Genomic DNA, 20,994 nt, shown 5'->3' on the forward strand with positions numbered 1-20,994 from the left:
TTAATTACAGGTGACATTCTAGGCAGTTAAGGACTAAATGCTACAAAGTGTGTATCAATAACGGAAGCAATTTTCCTTCACCAAAAGCGGGTCCAAATCTCTTTCACCATTCAAAGATCTGTTCCATGATAACACCCCTAAGGAGATGAACAAATTGGAACTTTAACCACCAGAATATTCAAAGTGGTAATTCTCACATGCGTTGAGCTCTGTTAATTCAGTGCATAATGTCTGGGAATTCTTTACCTCATTAGCATCGCTGATTAATTACATTGTCTCAGAAAAAGAGACTGGTGTGCAAAATGCAGGAGATCCCTATAAAATATTTAGAAAAACAAGAGCCAAAAAATAACCGAACACCTCTCTGGTTGGTGCCACAGCTTCCTTAAAATTTCCTTTAAAATGTTAAACAGTATTGCCACAAGAGAAACCAGCGCAAGCTTTTCTCTAGTCTCTTATTGCTCTGAGGCTGTGTATGCATGGCGTTAGTGAGACAGACATGCAGAGCAGAGAGCAGTGCTGCCGGGCAGGAGGCTGGGATACACACCTGCAGGGGCCACACCAGTCCGTTTGTTGGTTGAGGCCGAAGCGAGCTCGACATTTCTTAGGAGAGCCAGGGTCTGAGCACAAGACAACATGCGCGTGAGAGAGAGAGGGCAAGGCCAGAGGAAGGACAGACGGGCGAGGAGGAGGAGGAGGAGGAACGGGACAAAGGGCAGCAAAAAAAATTGAAAAAAATTGTTAGCATGTTACTAAAGCGTTAAAAACATTGCTTTTAACCCGAGAAAAACGAAGACCAACAACAGAAAAAAGTATTTAGGACAGCAGTCATCCATGAAAAGAGCTGATATTGTAGTATAGTAAGGTACTGTGCCTTAACAGTGTGAGGTGAAAACAATTTAAGAAATTCAGAGAGTAATGCATATGTGTATGAATTGTGTTTTGCTGAACTTAGTCAGTTTTGTGGAATACGTTTGCAGTGTTAAATGCTTTTCCTGAGGGATGAATGGAAAAGGTGTTTTTAGTGTTCCAGGTCAGGATTTTAATATTAAGCAAAAGCTAAAATATCAAATTCTAACTTACCCGAACTGGAATCTTGCTGCTTTTCTCTTTTTCTTCTTTTCTTCTTTCCCTGTTTTACACACAAACACAAAACACAGTTAAATAAATTTATGAGCTTGAAAGAGTTATGTGTACTATGACACAAGAGCTTTTTCTAAAAACATGAAGTAATACAAAGTAATATTGTCTCTTTGTCAGTATGTAGGAAAGGTTCATTTTTAAAGATTACAAAAATTCAGTCCGACATAAGGATCACAACGAAATAGCCACGTGGTACACAAGCCTGCTGCTGTGACTAAATGGAATTCCTCAAGAGGTGGCTCAAGAAATTCTGCTCAGCTAATTCTTTGGGATTGCGGTAACCACCACATCCACATCACCTATAACTAACTTAAAACAGGCCAAAAAAGTATCTTTATGCATGTAATATGAATCATTGTGGAGAAGAACCTTTAAAAAGCAAACTGGTCTTTAGCATGTGTGAATACCATCTGCATGACACATGAAAACCAGGACAAGAAAAGCAGTGAAAGCCAAAAAGAAAAACCAAGGGACAACCCATTTGACGAGGGGATTTTCAAAGTAAAGTTAAGCTATACTCTGAGAAAGGAGTGGCTTTAATATGTCTGTTTAACAACTCAACGTATCAGGCGGCACCATTTGAACTGATTTAATAAGACATCCATTCAATATAAGTATCCTGGAAAAGCCCAGCTCTAGGGCCCCGTAGGACACCAATACACATGGAACAAAAGAAATGCAGAACAGACCAGGGGGAGCTCTGAAACTACTGAAACAAAGACAGGAGAAAGGATCAGCTAGCAGCTCTAGGTTTCACCTCCGACTTCTCAAATGAGTCTTTGTGGTTTCAGTGAAGGTGGAGAGATCCGAACCGCAGCAAGCTGAAGTATGCCGTGGGAGGAACTGTACTTCCTGTCTGATAGCGGGTCATGTGACTGGGATATGTGACCTAGATTTTGCTCTCCCTTTCACTTAGTGCAGGCTGAAGCCAGCAATACCAAAGACCAGCATCTTACAACAGGGATCATTTGTTCTATCAAATGACATTTGCAAATTGAATTTTGAGTGTGATAAAATGGTTTACCATTGTTAAGATTTAGTTCTGAGAGAAATTATGTTTTGTGGAAGTTATCTGAAATTCTTCCTGAGGAATGGTATCCTAAAGGGAAAATCACATCCTCATTTTCACTCCCTCCTTAATATTGTGTTTGCAAATTGTATTATTTCGTAATCAACAGTAAAAATCTGAAATATATTAACCGATCAACATCAGTGTCTCATCAGTGACCTTAGGCTGCTGTTAGCAAAAGCTGTTCCAAAATAATGTAAATATGCCTTCATGAATCCATGTAAGAGCTCCTATTTCATGCTTCTTTTATGCTCATGAGAGAGATACACAAAGGCATTTATTTTAAGTTCAAATTGTTTGAAAAGATAAAGGAAAGTAAAAAAGTCAGTATCCAGGAAATTTTAATTCATGCACAATGTTGCTAAGAAGACATTTAGGCCTTCTATAACTAAAGCTTATTACCCTGTGGTGGCAGAGTCAGGCAAACTAAATAACCACATTGTCAAAAAAGACAGGAAAATCAGAATGCAGAAGCCATACACCAAGCCACTGTATTTATGCATACAGAGTTAGAATTGTTTAGTTCTTAGAAAGAAAGAAGCATAGTTTATGTGTATGGCTAGATAATGGAGTGTAAAAGAAGTCTGCATCAGAATTAATTTTTAAGATAAATAGGTTTCGAGTGTCTCCATATAGAGATCAGTATCTGGAGGATCATCATCTTCTCCATCTACTTCCGAGAGTTCTAAACTCTCTCCCTGAACTTCTATGACACCAGGCATGAGTCAGTGATTGTATCTGAAGCGGATTTGAATACGTGTCCCAGCCTTAATCTGGTGTTTTTACTGCAGGCCTGTCTAGATTTATTTGATCCAGAACCCAGATGTCTGAAGAACGCAAGTGCAAGCTTCTTGCTTGTTAGTAGAGTAAGTCGTGCAAAATATTTGCCCTACCCAATCTGCTTTATGCCTTTCCCCCGATTCCCCTCTAAGGTTCGATTCCTGTAAGAGTTCAACAGCAACTTTCACATTCTTCAAATTATACAAGATCATCATTCATGTCATTCTTACAGATATAGCTATTAATTGTGTAGTGCAAAGGACTATATTTTTCTTTGCTTTCCTGTTTTCTGTCTGTCCATTCTTGTTGCTTGAATGACCCTAACATGCAAGTTGCAGAGTTATTGAATCCTGGATAAAACCTACTGCTGCCTGCCAGTGAACCTTTGCCTGTTCACAAGATGCTGTTATGAACATTAATGAAAAACCAAAGCTCTCTGTGTTCAAGGCTCCTGGAGTCAAAAGGCAAGCCCTCCATTTGGATTTATGCAATCTGTGAAGGTTACCACAGCAAGACTCAGATCACAACGATGACTGTTACCATCACTGGGGACCAAGTCATAAGAGTAGAAGAAACATTTACACACAGAATACATGTGCAGATAAAAAGTGCTATAAAACCAAAAAAAAAAAAGAAAATGTATGGTATAACTTAAAGAATCAGGGGATTTCCAAAAACTCCAACGTGAAAGCAGTGAGAGCATCACATCAGGCCTGACTGAAGGAACAGTACATTAAATCTGCTGTATCTACCATCGACTTCAATTAAACCCTAATCCTTATTAACCATGTATCTGTAAGAGACAAAAAGCCCTTACAAGATTATCATTTGAGATGAGGAAATAAAATCTTCATCTCAAACATTATCTTTACTTTTTGACAGAGGCTGAATGATGTCCGATTGACGTCTGGAACAAAAGAGTTTTCTTTCCTGAAAACACACAGTCATTCTCATAGGCCATTCCAGTTTAGATGATAAAATCCAAGGTAAAGGATGTGATTGACTTACATAGTTGTCTCTGGCTGACCAGCTTGGGTAGAGCTGCATGTGAAGTTGCCTTTCCTTCCTGGCCAGCTCATAGTACTTGGCCTGCTCTTCTCTGGACAGGGCGTGCCACTACACAAACACAGGGAATGGCTTTTTCAGTGAAGACATGTCTAGGAGTGAAGCCCAAGCAAATCTGTTTTTTTTTTAGACATTTCATTCTCTTTTTTCATTCATTTTCACTATTTCTCAATTCGGAACTTGACACTTAAAAAAAAGAGGTAGCACAGTATTATTGTCCCAGCCCACAGACTGCAGCTCAGCCGCTCCTGGTGGGCCACTGGACAGACAGTCCAGAGAGTCAGACAGTGGACACCGTGCTGCTCTGTGGGCCACTCACCCTTCTCCCCAGGATCTGGTTGATAGCAGCGCTCTCTTTCAGGGTGCACTCTGCGATCACCTTGGCCCTCATCTCCTTCATGTACAGCATGAAAGCATTCAGTGGCTTCTTGATCACTGGCTTTTTTGGCTCCTTGTCTCGTTTTGGCTCTTGCTGGGGCTTCCTGTTGGATACATGCACACTGGCGTTACAGAAGGGGCCCTGGATTTTAGCCACACACTTTGGAACATCACAACGCGTAGCACGATGGGGCATGACCGTGTTGAGTGCCCCCAGGAGCTGTGTTGAGTGCACATTCCAGCTGAAGCCATGATCAGTATCATGACTCTCAGACCCACTGGCAACTTGTCAATTCAATAGAGACAGAGGGGTTAATTTGCCATATGTACACGTACAATGGGATTTTCAATCAGTGCCATTCTTCTCAGGACATGCGCAGTATAACAGACAACACCACACAATGTACACAGTACAGTACAAAACAGGAAATAATAAATAGTGAGTTGTCATTTAGGAACTGGCTGAAAACACCACTGTGGAATCTTGTGGGCAAGACTGAATTTGAACCCCCTCCCCCCAAGAAACTGGCTCTACTTTTCCCATGATTCCAGTGTCCATTCATTTAAAAGACCGAGAACTTTATGTTTTAACTCATTATCAGAGGTCCTGAATGGAAATTCCCTCCCCACTTCTGTGAAAAAAAAATATTTTAGGTATACGTACGCATACATATTTCTGTCATACTGGTCATGCTCCTGTTTGCCTGTAGGGGGCACTATGGCAGGGTGGGGAATACCCGTTGGATGCATGCTAGAAGGACCCAGCACCAGAGAATGGGGAAACCTGGAAAAGACAAGGAAACATCTATTTAACAACTGGCTGGAAGCCATGCAGATCCGCTGTACAGCTGTAACAGTTTAGTACCAGATCTGCCCTTTTACCCTTTGGGACTGATCTTTGATCGGATAAAAATTTGAACAATGGCCACCAGATGGAGCACAACTTGCAACAAAAAGCAAAGGAAATCCAGAAGCAACCTGAAGTGAAACAGTAAGTTATTAGAATTTTACTATCATGAAAGAATTCTGCCGTGAAGTTCACTTATCTCAGTTTGAAAGCTTTCCGATCAAAATCTCTGACATGCTAGTGTTAATTACTGTTAGGATAAAAGATGGGACCCTTCACTGAGGTCAAACATAAATGAACCCTTGAATCAATTAAGCACTTTAAGTATCCAAACATAACACGAGAGACATCTTTATAATCTTGATAATTTATGGGATTAAAAAAAAAAGAAGAAAGGCTTGAGGCCTTTTTAAATCACAAAAACATTTCTAGTACATTAAAGGAATACAACTCCCAATGTCTACATTAAAACTTCATTTCTGCTCTAAAATGATTACAATTAGAAAAAGATGTTAAAGATATACTCACTGATTTTCATACATTAACCACTCCCCAATTTGGTTACTTAGAACCAATTGTAACATATAAGACTCAGTCCATATCAATGTTTTTTTAAAGTTTCAAAGGCCAATTTCCCCCCCCAAAATATTTTCTTTGTTGAATTAAAATACACAAAGAACAGAAACACTGAGTGATATCTATTCAACCACTGCCTGTCTTCCCATGTTCCTTTAGGCCTATGAGGACATGTTCTGAAGTACCGGTCCAGAGCAGCAACAGCCGGCTGTGATGCAGCAGTGAACAGCGGAAGCATTTTGTCTTCTTGGGTTGGGACGGCGCAGCGGGGGGTATTGGACATGGACATCGCTGCCGCCACACGCAAAGCAGGGACACGGAGGCACTGCCAGCTGTCTGCAGGCGGGGCGGAGCCGGTGGCTGGGTACCGGCGGGGCAGTCGACTTTCGAGTCGATGGGGCGGGCCAAGTGCAAGCAGCAGCAGAATGGGAGGGGGGTGGGCGGCACAGGGGAGCCCCCTCCTGGCTCGGCCCATACCTACCTGGAGAAAGAGGAGCTGGTGGGGAGGCTGGAAGAGTAGGGCTGTCTGAATCCACACGATGAGATGGGATAAACAGGCTGACTTTGCCTGCATTTGGGGTAAGAAATAGGCCATCAAGCTACCGGGAACAACAGGAGGACCTACTGTGTCCAAGCACGCTGACACCAGTTAACATTCCCTTCTGAAACACTGAGAGCCACTGCGGTGCAAGTGGGCAGCAGTGACTCAGGGCAGATGAATGTTCAAACGGAACAGACTCCAGATTTCTAAAAGACATGATCTGTCTTTATATGGTAGATTTTCCGCGGCACTATCAGGGACTTTTAATTCCCCCTATTTGTTCTTCGATGTCCAGCTGAACTCTCCCATGGGTTTAACAGTATTGAAAATTCAAATTTGATTAAGGCGCACTGAATTATGTTAGATCACACACATCAGAAGAACTCCACAAGGGTACAAATGTCACGTCTCTTGGCTGCTCCTTCCCAGAAAAGAAAGCGGGCCACGTTTAAGGAAGTTTATAATATGCATTTTTAAAAGCCAATGCCGCATTAAAAGGCAACTGTAATCTAGCCAAAAACTGTTGCTTAAACCTCACAGCCTAAAGAAAACCCCAGTGGATCACTATGCTGGGCCCCAGCTTGAGGGCACTGAGGAGGAGTTAAGCTGAGTGACTCACTGAACGAAGTGGCTCGTGAGCACAGGATAAACATCACAAAAACATCAGGCGGGGATCATACGCCGTCCCAAGGAAAGTCACTGTCCTTTGATGTTGAACAATTGTGCCCCTAGGGGAGGTGGAATGTCTGTAGGTCAGTGAGGGCTTGTGAAGTCACTGGCTCTGGGCTTGTATGAGCTCCACTGCCTGATCAAGGAGGGATTCATTTGCAAATCAGAGTGAACAGGCCAATTATGATGCACAGCTGCTGAGACAGAATTAACAGACTTCATCAGTCACCTCGGTGGAGAACTGCTGAATACAACATAAAGTGACTAGGTAGATGCTGTCTGACTATGGGTTTTACATTCTGTTACGGAATCCAGAATGCAGAGTAACAATGAAGTGTAACATATGAAAATGGGAATATATCATAGTCTTTTTCTATAACTTACCTGTAACAAAGACTTTTCAACAAAGCATATACTTAGACTGCACTTTTACCAGAAGCTTTATGGGGCACAACACCATAAACGACGGCTGATAAGGGAATTGCACATAAAGACAAGCAAAAGATAACGGCTCTTGGGGACCTGGGGTGGGGGGTGGGTAGTTGTGTGAACAACGAAAAGCATCACTTGGCATTTCATCCTCACTTTCTCTTCTGTAAAACTAAAGTGACATAAGAAACCATCCAGACCGAATCTTCCTCGGGATGAAATAAACAAAACCACATGGATTCCACCGTAACTCTGGGCGTTTCTTCTAAGTTAGACAGCAAAGGGTGATAGGCAATATACCTTTCTGCCCTTCAAACATATTTCCATACTAACACATTTTTACCAGAAATATAGGCAAAGGAACTTGAGGTATTTGCAGCATGTTATCCTGAAGAGAGCTGTTCCTTTTGAATCGGGCCAAATCCTTCTTGGAGATTAACTTGTAGATGGCAGCGAAAATCAAACCCAGACTGGCAAACTTGAAAGTACATGTTCCACACCTAATTCCTTCCGCCCCTTTTTACGGCTAAATTAAAAAACAGCAGATACATTTCAAATTTAAGTTATTCTCAGTTCTGGAAAAAAAAGTATTTCTCATTTCTTTCTAAGAAAATCTAGACTTGTTGGTGCTTGTGTTCAAATTTTCATCTTTTCTTCAGCAGAAAAAACACACTGAAAATGCAGTATAATTTGAAATCTAACACGATTTGTGATCACCCCCTTGTCAGCAACAAAGATCGGGTGTGGCCGAGGACGTCTATAGCATTCAGCAGAGGACGCTGGGAAAAGAAAATTACGCCCACCAGAGTTCCAGACCCCTTCCACTACACCGTCCTCTGTGGTACTGCAAACCACAGCTTCAGACTACATGTTCTGTTTAATCCCACAGTCTTTTTATTCCTTTCATCAAACTGCAATGCTGGGTATTCAGCAATAAAGGATATAATTTGCCTTAAAGAATTTATCTGATCCACATTCCCTTCCAGATGCTCTTCTGTGGCTCTTCATTGAGGAACATTTTGAAGTGTAAGAGGGAAAATAATCAACTTTTGTATGTAACTGGCTTAATTAGAGGTTCCACAATAACAGTGAATGACCCATGAATGAATGAACTCAATGAAACAGTCGGGCTGATTATAAAACTTTTTTTGCCTTTCCAAAAAGCATTAATTCTTAAATATGTTTTGTAGAACTTGGAAAGTTTAAATGAAAGGAGCAGAAAATACGTCTGCCTCTTTCGCTAGCTGATGGACGACTCTCAATATCATCCTGCAAGGCTCTTGATCTGGTGCATCGCTCTGTTGCTTCGATTGGTCCTCTCTACTCACGCAAGGGGCTCTGTGTGTTTGCAAGGGGACAATATCACTTACCAGCTCATTGAAGGGGTGATCTGGCCAACACCAGCTGGAGGGAGAGAATAGAAGCCTGAAATCTCCTGGGATGGGGGTCTGTGAATGCCTGTAGGGAACACAAAACAAAAACACTTAAGTGAAGGCCCTAGGTCAGCAAAGCCATCATTACCACACTGGGAAACTACTATTACAGAGGGCAATCACAGCACTTAATTGCTGACAAAATGAGGTCAAGAGAAGACTCATTAGGGAAATACCCACTTCAGAACACTAGGAATGTGTGTTTTAATCAGCATGTCAGCAGAATTTAACACTCCTTGAGTGTTCTGGAACCCACCAATATCAGGACAATATCAACATGGGGGGAAAGATTTCTGCAGTCTCAAAAGTAGAGCAATTTTCTAAAGGTTGTGAAGCAACACAAACATTAAGCACTTCCAGTAAATAACAGTGGCTCGGTACACAAAGGCATGTTTATGAAACAGAAGCCAGTGCCTTAACTGCATCAAAGATCAGATGACACGTTATTTTGATACTGTTAGTGTGAGATTCATAGATTTCTCTTTCATCTCAAAGCTCAATCTATGTACTCATACAAACTTATATTATTTGTGGGAAAAAATCTGTAGGTTTTCTTGGGCTAATGGAAGAGGATTAAAGTTACAGGTTAGATCCAAAGGTTATACACACTAGTGTCAATCAACATTTTGCTGTAGAAACAGAGTAGCACTCTTGAGACTTTCAATCCAAGAACATTACAAATTCAAACAAGACAACTCAACCCCCTTTTAGGATTACAACACTAATTAAAAAAAATAATTTCTATTGATGCCATCACAGTGCCTGAAATGGTGTGTTTTTTTCAGTCACAAGACTGAATTTCTCTTCTCTTCAAATTATCTCTACACGCCAATAGGGCACCTGTGTTCAATTAGAGTAAGAAGAAAAAAACGGAGAAAAATGTACTTGAATGGCTAAGCTAACAAGTATGTGACATGCTTTCGATGTTCCTAAATGGATCTGGTTAATTCCAAGTTCTTTGCAAGCTTTGCTTCTGCCTTACTTTCAAATGTGCAATATAAACAACAAGTCTGTTTTAGAAATGATGGCTCACGCAGCTATTTCTGATTGATTTTTTCAATGTCTTCACTGTATTTCTGCAGTTCTACGCTTCTTATAGTACTGATGCTATAATGTCTTAGATGTTGGGTTAGACAGCTATATGGTGTGACATACAACTTTAGTTTAACGTAAGCTAATGCCTTCAAGACTGAATATTCACTTAGTTCTCCAGCTGCCTCAAATGTGTGATTAGACACACGTCTTTAGTTGTTGTGGTCTTAATTTTTTTAAATCTGAATCTGGGTTTTTACATTGAATAAGTCACCCCGTTAATAAGACTGCAGACTGCTGCTGAGATGTTTTGCATAAAACCGAGAAAGCATTTTGTCATCACCTTTCACAAGTAACTGGCATCTTTGATTAAAAGATTAGTGAGCAGTTCTTACGATTGCCCACTTACAGATGTAAGCGCTCCTGAAACAAAACTGTGGGTAAAAAAAGTTTCAGTACCTTTGAAAGGAAGTCATTTGTCAGCAGACAGCACCTAGCACTTAGCAAAACCCAAAGGTAACATATACTTTACTAGAAGAATGCTGCAAATGACTATAATTTGAAATAGCTGTAGGCTTGTTTCTGGACTCCGATATCTATAAAGCTGTTTAACAGGAATGTAACTGAGTCACTGTCTTTCAGCTCCCCCCTCCACCTCCGACGAAAAAGAACCCCTTTCTTCAAGTTGTAAGAGGCGGCAGTTCTTTTTTTGTCAAACATTTCTGGAAATCCGCCACACAAATACCATATAAACAACTACTAAAAGCCTATTTTAATTTTGTTTTCAAAAACAAGACTCTAAGTCTCATTTTGGCATGGTTCAAAACTTCACAGCTTCTTTTGCATCAGAATGGCTTTTGTTCCACTTTTCCTGTTAACAATCCTAGAAGTTTGAAGGTAAGAATCAGTAAGAAGCAACATTCAAACAATGCAAGTTAAGTAAAGGAGCTGTTAAAGCCACTTATTATTCTTTACAGTGTACTAAGTACAAAATATTTAGTTAAACTGTGTTTTTGTGATTTATCTCCTTATAAAGAAGAATCTGAAACATCATTTGAAAAGATAACTAAAAAATGTACAGAAATAATCTCGGAAGAACCCCCCCCCAAAAAAAGATTATATTGTACAGCATGAAACAGCATTGGTTAGCTAAATAGCTAAAGAGTTAGCTTATTGGATCTGAATTTAAAAACGTTTTCACAAAAATGGCATGACAAATGCAAAAAACTTTATTGCATCTTCCTCTTAAAAAATGTATATCTTAAGAAATAGTATTGCAAATGTTTATGCAAAATGTTTTAAATCTGAGTATAATAAAGTTGTACCAGAATCTCATTTTGAATAAAATGAGATTTTATTCCATTTGAATTTTGAATGAAAAAAAAAAAGTTACTTAACCACCACAGAGTTCAGTTTCTCATGATCACAGTCCTAGCTTTGACATTACAACCAACCAGGTTTGTAGATTCTGCATTACAAATGTCCTGTTTATTTCAATGTGTTCAAATAAACAAATATTAACCAATGAGTATTCTGAATGTAAAATATAGATTCTGACATTTTAATGTATAAGGCTTCAAAATTAGGTGCTTCAAATTTCTAAAGCTGTTCTTATCGCAAGATTATATTTACTTCAGAAGAAACAACACGTTATTCTTTACTCATTTTTGTGTTTTAAAATACTTTGAGTTTGATTGAGACTTAAAAGCAAATTCTAAATATAAACTCATTTACTCAAAAACAGAGGAGCTTTCAGTATCTAATTGTGTAATATCTAGTGCTTTTGTCAGTAGATCAGGTGTAGAAGACAGAATGGATAAAAAAGAAATCTCAATATCAACTTTTTTCCAAAAATACCGAAACTGAAACATGCTCTGAAGAACTGAATGACTGGACTGTACTCAGTACTGTACCTGAAAACTGCAGCTGTTTGACTGTAAAAGCTGTTTGAAACAACATTTACAGTACATTAAGGGCATTGGGTTGCTGCTTTCTGGTAGAATGCTCGAAATATCCAGTTGTACTTTACCCTTACAGATTTCTTTCTACTGTATTACTCATCTGGTAGAAATTTAATTTAACAAAGATATAACAACAAGGCCCTGGAGGTATTTGGTAACTCATATTTTTGCCAACCTACAATACTTAGGGTTGTGTATAAAACAAAAAACAAAATCCCTGTGAATTGTGTTGAAATGTATATGCCTGCATTTAATCTGTTCTGCTCTTATCTCAGGAATCAAACTGAAAATGTATCGGATATTAGCTTTAAACAAAACAGTAAGTTATAAAACTGTTGACTGAAATTGCAGATTGTAGACACTACAGCCAATGTAGAGATCACAGATCATATTTTTGTAAATGAGAAATCCAATACATAATCTGGACACTTTTGCTGTAATCTAGATAATCAAATGTAGATCAATACTAAAGTTAGTACTTAGCTGTAAATCTTTTCAGCCATATTCTATGTTGTGATGACTTTATCTGCAGCTAAGAAATTGTTCACATTTTTTAAGGAGATAAATTGTAAGTTATTAACTGCTCTAACTTTTGAACTTTTTCCCTTTGACATTTGAGGATGACCTTTCTTTCTAACTTTGACCTTTACATTGCTAATACATTTTCTTATAAGCTACATCACTTTTTTTGGGGTTAGGACTTTATACAGAGACTTAAATGATATTGAATGGTTGCAGAGTAAGACTAGAGAAGACAGAAATAGTCTGTAATTTTTTCCAGTTTTCTAAAGGAACTCTACAATTTCTGTAATTTTAGGTCAATTTTTCATACTTGGGTCCACCTGCACTGCATTTGCCATTATGAGTTTATTTACTTACTCTATCTCTCTCACACAAAAAATACACAAAATTCAGACAGGTTTCAAGCCGTTCTTCATATATAACCTGGAAGGGATATCAGAACGAACGTTATCATTAACAGTGAGTCAGGGTGTCTCATGTCACGTCTGGGCATTGTGAGACCAACAGGTTGTGAGTGTCCTGGAGTCTAGACAAGGAGTGTCTCTCACAAAGGACCCCTGAGGGAAATTCCATAAGTCTATCTCTCATAAGCACACCTCTAAAAAGGCACAGTAGGGTTTTCAATATGAGAAGGATCTCTGGTGAGCCATGGTAAGTGCTGGCATCATGTTTTTCCCCTTGAATTGACTCACACTTGCTGTGCACCCAAGTTTCAGATCTTAACAGCTCACCCCATAGGATGCTTCAGATAATTAAACCTCTGAAAGATGACACCTGAATGAGCATGTTGTGCTGATGAATTTCAAAAGCAATCAAGAATTTGCACAATAAAGTAAGCCACGTTAAGGCATACAAAAATACATTTATCTACCCAACTTAACATCCATTTAAAAAACGAAGCACACCAAAATACAGTTATTTGCACTGAAATACTTTGCTTTCCAGTGAATGCACTCAGATTACCGAGTTTATATTTTTAAACCCCTTGTGCGCTTGAAAAAATGCAAGCAAAAAACAAATGCAAAAGCAGAACTGAAACCGACAAGAGACAGAAAGAAATCGTCTTCTCTGATGATAGGTCGGTCTAATTTCTCATAGGCAATGCAAGCTGTTCTAGCCGTTCATCCAACTTTGAAGACTTGCTTAAAAAGACATTAACGATCTCTTGAAACACTTAAGCCTAATATTGCTTCCCATCCTTTTTTCTTGCACTTAGATTTGTTGAATTTCAGTGAAGCCCAGTGCTGTGCGGAGAGCTTTCCCTGTGACTGTCAATCTAATTGCTTCCAGCATGGTGTGGGGGCTGCTGCGCTGTAGCCCTTCTGGCTCTGCGGCTACTGAATGTCCCCTGGGACTCAAACCACTTCAAGTGCGGGAAGAATGCAGGAGACTGAACAGAGGAGGGCCTTTTGTGTTGTTGTCGATGATTTAAAGAGCTTTACAGTTGCGGCTAAGAATGCAAACAGAGTAAGTAAACAGCGGCAGCAAGCCAAAGCATCTTATGGATACATGCCGGCATTACTCAAATGGAAAACATCTCAGTGTGTTTTCAGTTGTACTTCTTCTGCATCACTGTAATGAAATACAAAAGCTCTTGGTGGTTTCCTAAATCTCTGCTCTGGTGTGTCGCTCGGCTTTGATGAAAAAAAATACATGACCTGCAGAACAAACCCCACGAGTTAGCTCTGTACAGGTATATAGGCCAGTGTGTTGGGCAGATTTCTGATTTCGTGTTCCAGTTACACTCACCCACATGAAAACATCCTCTAAATGCTTAGATTCCCCGTTACTCTCTGAGGAGTTTCTAATTTTATATTTTATTTCTTAATGACTAGCGTATTAATGCTTTGGTAACACCATGTAACAAGCATCTGTAATTACAATGTAATTAAACACAAATGAACGATTTAACACTGGGTTCATGTTGAATAGGCATGAAAGTAGCGTTTATTCATGACCTGTTTGACATGTAGTAAAATTATGTCCTGTATTTGACAATTTTCAGCAAAGAACAGCCTCCTATTTTAAACTGGAAGCAACATTTAGATACGTCTCTGCCTATGGCAGTGCTTCCCAAACCGCGTTGAGGTGTGAATAGGTGTTTAATGAAAAGAAATAGCAATATTTTTCCTTCTAAAATTTCAAAGATAAAATTACACATACCAATAGTACCATATAGTATTTATATTGTTGTATAAACAATGCGTTCTTAAAACTTATTGCACAACATGTCGAAACAATCCAAGTCCTGGATTTGGATTGTTTTATAACAAGTTGTGTTCAGAGAAATCACATGGTGATCCACCAGGGGGAGATAGTAAACTGGGCAGGAGAGGGGTCACATGACACTGGTACAGGCCGTCAGACCAATAATGCAAGTGTGCTCAGGCGAGTATGCTCTATACTCATATATTTCATGTTGTCTTAAAATTTCGATATTTTCATGAGATAAACAGTGTTTCCAAATATTGACACAAAACTCATTCTCTATGGATCTGTAACTGAAAGAAGGTACTTAGAAACAAAAAGCACATTCTGCTGTTGTCTGCTTCTGTTATTTTTTGTTCTTTGTCAAAACAAACATCCTAGAAAAAAACTAACTCTTCAAATCTAAGTTGGAGTTAGGGTGTTAACCCCGTTTAACCCTGATGTCGTAGCTAAATTTCTAACGCATGCTGCTCTTAAGTGTTGTATAGAGTGGTTCCTTCCCTATATGTACATAAAAACACTACACAAATGCAAACACTTAACTATTTATAGTTAATTAATAATCAATTCAACATTTATAGTTTTAAAAACCTACAATGATCTTTATTATTCATGGGGCTTCAATTCAGAACTGAGATTCACTTCACCAATTCTTGTTGACATTTAATTATCATTTTACGGGCCTAGAAAGACCATCAAACAGTCTGTTTTGAAGTAAATGATTCTTTCAGATGATGATTCCGAGCTGTAATTTGTGATGAATGGAATCCTGTCTGTGTGCACGTTCAACAGGTTGACTACATTTGGAAGGCGAAGTGAATAAACAGCACTAGCTCCTCTTCCTAGCTGTTCTCTTGGGAAAGCAATGACACATACCTGGCTTCTGGCTCATGTCTGTGGGCAGGTGTGGGGAGCTGGGGTTGAAGTGATCATTGCTGTAGGGAAGGAGAGGAGTCAGAGGGTGCACTCCATGTGGCTGCTGTACCACAGATACTTTGTTCGACTGGAAAAAAAAGACAAAAGCAAGAACATGTAATGAACATGTAAAAATAAGTAAAACACGCTTTAACAACAGGGCGCACTACAGCACAAGTTGGAAAACTCCTGTTCTATTGATAAGCCTTTGATGATAACTGGAGGCATTTAGACTGCTTTCCTGCTTTCAAATTTCCATTTATTAGTGGGTTTCATTAAACATAACTGAATCTTATTTAAGACTAACTGGCATGCTGTTCTCCACACTATAAATCAATGTTCTTATTGTGCTGGAAGTGTTCAATTACTTAGGAGTGAACATTCACCACCGTAAAGTCTTTTAACTGTTATTTTATAATTATGTTCTCCAAATTTGGCTGCCACCTTGACTGTTTTTTTTTGCGCGTGTGTCTATATAACAATTTTTGTAACCACTAAAAGCTTGTCTCGGAATACTTCAGCTCCATTCAAGGAAGTCTCTGGATGGTTTTTGGCAAGCTGCTCCTTCACCAAGAGAAATTTGTTATCAGTTTTGGGCAGCCAGTCAATTTGTAAATGCATGAATTCACAAATATGCTTTCGAAAAAAAAAAGAAGAAACGCCCGCTGGGGTGAAAAACACCGGGCTTCTGGTTTGCAATGCAGGGAGGAAAGGGAATGCAACTAACTTCATATGTTCTGTTAGACTAGGTGCTCGATCAGTGTCTGTGCCAGGGGCTATAGACCAGGGGCTGTTTGTTAACAGCCAACGTCCAAGCTCTCAGCACTTGCAAATGAAAACTCTGTCAAATGCAACACCATTTTAATACTCAGCTTCTGGGTTTCAATTTTGCCAAAGTTAACCATTTCCATATCTTTTTCCTATGGTGGGCAGTCCTGTAATTCGGTGGTCGTTTCTTTTTCTCCCTTCTATAAAAATCGGTTTGAATAGGTTGAGGAAATCTCTTTTGGTGTTCATGCGTAAAACCTTCTGCTACAACAAATGCAGAAGGAAACACCTTCAGCTAAGCACTTTTTTTTACCTTTGTCAACAAAATGTAATTACTCAGTCCTGTTCAACTGAGTTTTCTCTCCAAAGTTTATTGAATGCAACTGGATTTTATTAAGCATGAACTCCCATACAATTTCTGGTGGGGTTAAATTGCAACTGTCTTTCATGCAGACATCCCAAAGCACTTTAGCTGATCAAGCCACTCAGGCGAACACACGTAGCCTTTATCATATGGGGGAAAAAAGTTCTGTAAAAAGAACTTACAGACTCATTAACCCTTGTTTATTTGAGATTTTCTTCAAACAGTATAGCCGCAGAACTTTGTATTTATGTTTCTTGATGTTTTTCTTTTCCAAAAAGCAATCAACTGCCCTTGAAGTGGTTTTCCATGTGTATGGGTTTTTATTTATGTCTTTCGAGATGAAATAAGGATCAGATTACTCATTTAACGTGTAATTATCAGCCACCCTCTAATTAAAACCCCCCTTACAACTTTGGATAATTATGTTTCTGTAATTTTAAGACACACAGGCAGCAGGTGTGTGTAAGCTCTGACTTTCTTCTAACTTGGGTTGAATTTTTAGTAGGTGCAGCATCAAAGACAAATTCCAATTAGATATTAGAGCTTTTAAAGTGCAGTAAACACTCAGTTCTCCGTACCTTAAATCTAATTTAACTTAAAAGAAAATCTATTAGCATATTGTTAATCTCTTTTATCTGATGTTTGTTTGAACAAGAATGCACTATTAGATAAAAGAGTCAACTGTATTTTCAGGAATACTTAAATGGGAACCACTGATGGACTGATGGACGCTTACACTGGACAACACTTTGTCCCAATCATGTCCAGTTATTTATCTATTTAACTTAATACACATAAGCCTCTTAACATTTAATATATTATTTGATTCTCAAAATTAGTGCATTGATTTTTTCTCAGTTGGAGTCGTGATCTAGCACTTATCTCCTACCTCCCTTGTGCACAGCAATTTAATATTTTGTTTCATAATAAATAAATAAAAAATAGATTTAGCTGCAAGTTTGCTATTCAATCTGCTTTTCAACACTGTGCATTTAAGTTTCTCAGCTGTGGGTAAGATAAACAGACAGGTAATCTTGGAAGCTTTTTTCATTATAAACATCATAAAAGCATTTGTCTTTTAAAATTAAATACCTTAATGGGCACTGTGTAATGTTCTCATTGGATCAGAAAAATGTCAGAAGAGGGGATTTCCAAAACTCAGCAGCAGACAATTTAGGCTGTAACAGCAAAGTTTGAATATGAAAAATAAAGTGCTTTGAATGGTGAAATCCTGTGTGAATAGAATACCTGGATATTCCATATTCCTTTATTAAACGTGCTTTGAGCTATGGCTCCATTGGGAGCACAGTACTTTGCAAATACAAGTTTTATTCAAACGGTATGAGTGACCGGTATGAGCAATGTTTTTATTTATTTTAAAAACTATTTGCACTTAGAATTTCATGCTGCCCTTGTACAGTACAAAACAGCAACACTTTTTTTTATATAAATGAACAATAAAGGTTTTGTTGTTCACATTTCATTTGAAAAAAAGTCTTTATTAATACCTATGAGAAAGGACGCTCTGATATCAGTTTAAAGTGCAGACAGTTTATGAAATCTGCATGTTTAGCTTTTGATTTTTTTTAAAGCGTTGCATCATAGACATCAGTAATTTAAAGAACAAAAGCTCCTGTTCAGTTTTGCTTTTCCAGCTTAATTGCTGGAAAAAAGATTTTCATTCCAGCTGAATGTAACAAAATTATCAGGTTAACACTAATATTAATAAAATGCCATAAAGCCATCTACAAAATGGTTTTATATATATATATTGTTTTAGGTTTGTTCGTTATTCTTTACCTAGTATCATAGGCTCCCCAACCCACTCCCCCCCCGCTTTAAGTACAGGCTTCAGCTTACCTGCCTACCAATTTGGAAACAGCTAAGTGGGGAACAGAAATGACTTAGCCCTCACTGTCACTAACCATATACGTACTGTATTAAAACCAGGCTATGAAGAGGACTATATCTCAAGATCGCTGCGCTGTTCTCTGCTGTGGTTTTAGCATCAGTCAGTCTGTGGGATAACCTGAGTGCATAGCATTAGTCAATTCACTTTCAAGACTGCCCACACTATGAAGAGATGCGGGTGGGGGGGGGGAGGGGGGAGGTGTGTGTGGAGGGGAGGGGGGGGGCCTCTGAGAAACCGAAATTTGAGAGAAAAATACATTACTGGGGAACATTGCTTATTCCTCCCTGCCCGCGGAGGGTTGAGGTGGGGGGGAATGACAATGCCTTTCAAAATTACCTGCCTACTTTCATATCTCATTTAATAAAATAAAGCAGTTGTTAATTTGGAGCAGAAAAAAGTAGGTGGTGCTCATTTTAGGTGCGTGCTATATGAGTATATTGAAATTACCGTAACCAACAGCAAAGGAAGTTTCCTACTCGATTGAAAAGCAAAAGCGCATGGTATCTGAGGTCTTACTGGCTCTTCTCTCAATTCCCATGGCTGGGCTTAGCTCAAGACTTCAGCTCCCATTTCCTAAAGGAAAGGGACTGGTGTTGTCTCTGCAGGGATGTTTATTTTTATGCCAGGACTACCCAGCTCCAGCTCATTTACGGATGCAGTCATAATGGCAGCAACCAAGTCATCATCGGCTCATGCCAAAATAACCCCGACTCTGAAATATGAGGCACAATCTGGAAATGATTCCACGCACCAAAGTTAAGAAAATGAGAGCCGCTTAGTTGGAGGTTATGGGAACATCAAAGCCGAAGCAGACATAACAACGAAGGCATGTTTAAATAGAGGTTTAGAAACAAAAGTCCCTCTTTAGACACACTGGGTGTTTCCAGGCGATCGATCCTATGAGGTGCTCATTGCTCATCTTGCCTTGCCTGACTGGAGGAGTGCTCTGTAGGGGCCGGTGTGACACAGGCAGGAAAAGAGCAACTCCATTTATGCGCTTTTGCTCCAGCTCACTGCACGGCACAGACTTGCTCCCTGGATTCCCACACACAAACCTGAAGGACAGCTTGCCTTATAAACCATGCCATATGTCAAAGGCCTTTAGTCATTGTGCTCCCTGTCTTTGGAACTCCATTCCAAATTACATTAGGAATGCTGGCACAGTGGAATCTTTTACATCTAAATTGAAAACGTACGTGTTCAAGCTCGTCTACTCTCAGATAGATCAGTTGACTGCGCAGCTCCAAGTTTGCCTTCCTTTTTTATTGCTTCCCTTTTTTAAGCAGCCCTGTGATTCCAAACATACTGACCTTTAATTATGAGCAAAACGCCATTATCCTTTATTATATTCAATAATAGCAGCATGAGTGTCCATTTCAGCCTCTGTGCTGATAAATTGTTGGCAAACTCCTCTGGTTGTAATTATTTGTTGGAATGCTTGACGGTACAGTTTTAAGTTCATCTTTCGCATTTCACAATTGGAGAAAACACAAAGCTGATGGTAATAATTGTTTAAAAATGTTTTTTATATTACACAATATAACTTTAGAATCCACAGATTTTGATTCTAATATTAAGGTCAGGGTTGTGCAATGCTGGTCCTGGAGAACTGGCGTATCTGTGGCTCTTCATTCCAGCTCAGCTGTTAACTAGCTAAACCAACTCATTACTGGCTTAATTTGAACTATTTAATAGCTTCTCCCAGCTCTTTGGGCACTGCTGTTTTAAAGAGACCTAGGAAACCTCTAGACACAGCGTCCCTCGAGGACAAGAACTGGACATCCTTGATTTAGGTCGTCCACACCTCTGTCTTCCAGTAAGATCTTACATGAGAATTATGGCCTTCATGAGAAAAAGCAGTAAACCCAGTGATACATCTCCTAAAGATTGTTTTAAATGACGTTTAACTGGCCATCAAATTCAGATGGAAGGATATAACCTAAGTGTGCAATACTTAATAAAGTAATACTTACTTAAGAAAATGATAAAACAATCTTATTTGTGTTCTGTTACTTATACATTAAGGTAAAAAAAAAGAAAAAGGCAGCACGAAAATTCTCATCAAAAAACAGTTTTCAGAAATTCATCTGCCGCAAATGTCATAAATCCTGCTGAACAAAAACCACTTCCTTCTCCTTTTGGCTTTATTCTAAAGGTTACAAAAACAATACTTATAAACTGTCATCCATTAGGATGGTAATAAAGAAACAAAAAATAAATACTGATCATCACTTAAGTGGTTTATATAAACAAAAGTGTAGATACAGCAGGTAGAAACTATACTTTAAATAACATTTAAAGTCACAGTAGTTTGAACAGCACTAAAAAACTATGAAATTCCCCTCCCAAAATTGATCTGTACCACAACATTCCTTATTTGAA

At 39.0% G+C, this 20,994-nt stretch overlaps 1 protein-coding gene across 10 annotated transcripts in view; it reads right to left on the bottom strand.

Annotated features, from left to right (window-relative positions):
- The window catches only part of tcf7 (transcription factor 7), a 52,635-nt gene that overhangs the window by 2,299 nt on the left and 29,342 nt on the right, over positions 1-20,994 (bottom strand). For 2 of the 10 annotated variants that reach the window (XM_088603900.1, XM_088603905.1), the window contains exons 4-12: positions 15,530-15,656; positions 8,868-8,955; positions 6,340-6,426; positions 5,100-5,219; positions 4,377-4,539; positions 4,001-4,108; positions 3,106-3,153; positions 1,084-1,132; positions 548-620 (exon numbers count right to left, since the gene is read on the bottom strand). In XM_088603900.1, the coding sequence (XP_088460026.1) occupies positions 548-620; positions 1,084-1,132; positions 3,106-3,153; positions 4,001-4,108; positions 4,377-4,539; positions 5,100-5,219; positions 6,340-6,426; positions 8,868-8,955; positions 15,530-15,656 (863 nt within the window). The remainder of the gene's footprint in view (positions 1-547; positions 621-1,083; positions 1,133-3,105; positions 3,154-4,000; positions 4,109-4,376; positions 4,540-5,099; positions 5,220-6,339; positions 6,427-8,867; positions 8,956-15,529; positions 15,657-20,994) is intronic. The other 8 variants (XM_088603906.1, XM_088603907.1, XM_088603902.1 and 5 more) reach the window with 7 other exon arrangements.

The sequence above is a fragment of the Lepisosteus platostomus genome, chromosome 13, assembly GCF_059453375.1.
Source record: "Lepisosteus platostomus isolate fLepPlt1 chromosome 13, fLepPlt1.hap1, whole genome shotgun sequence".
Lineage (NCBI taxonomy): Eukaryota > Metazoa > Chordata > Actinopteri > Semionotiformes > Lepisosteidae > Lepisosteus > Lepisosteus platostomus.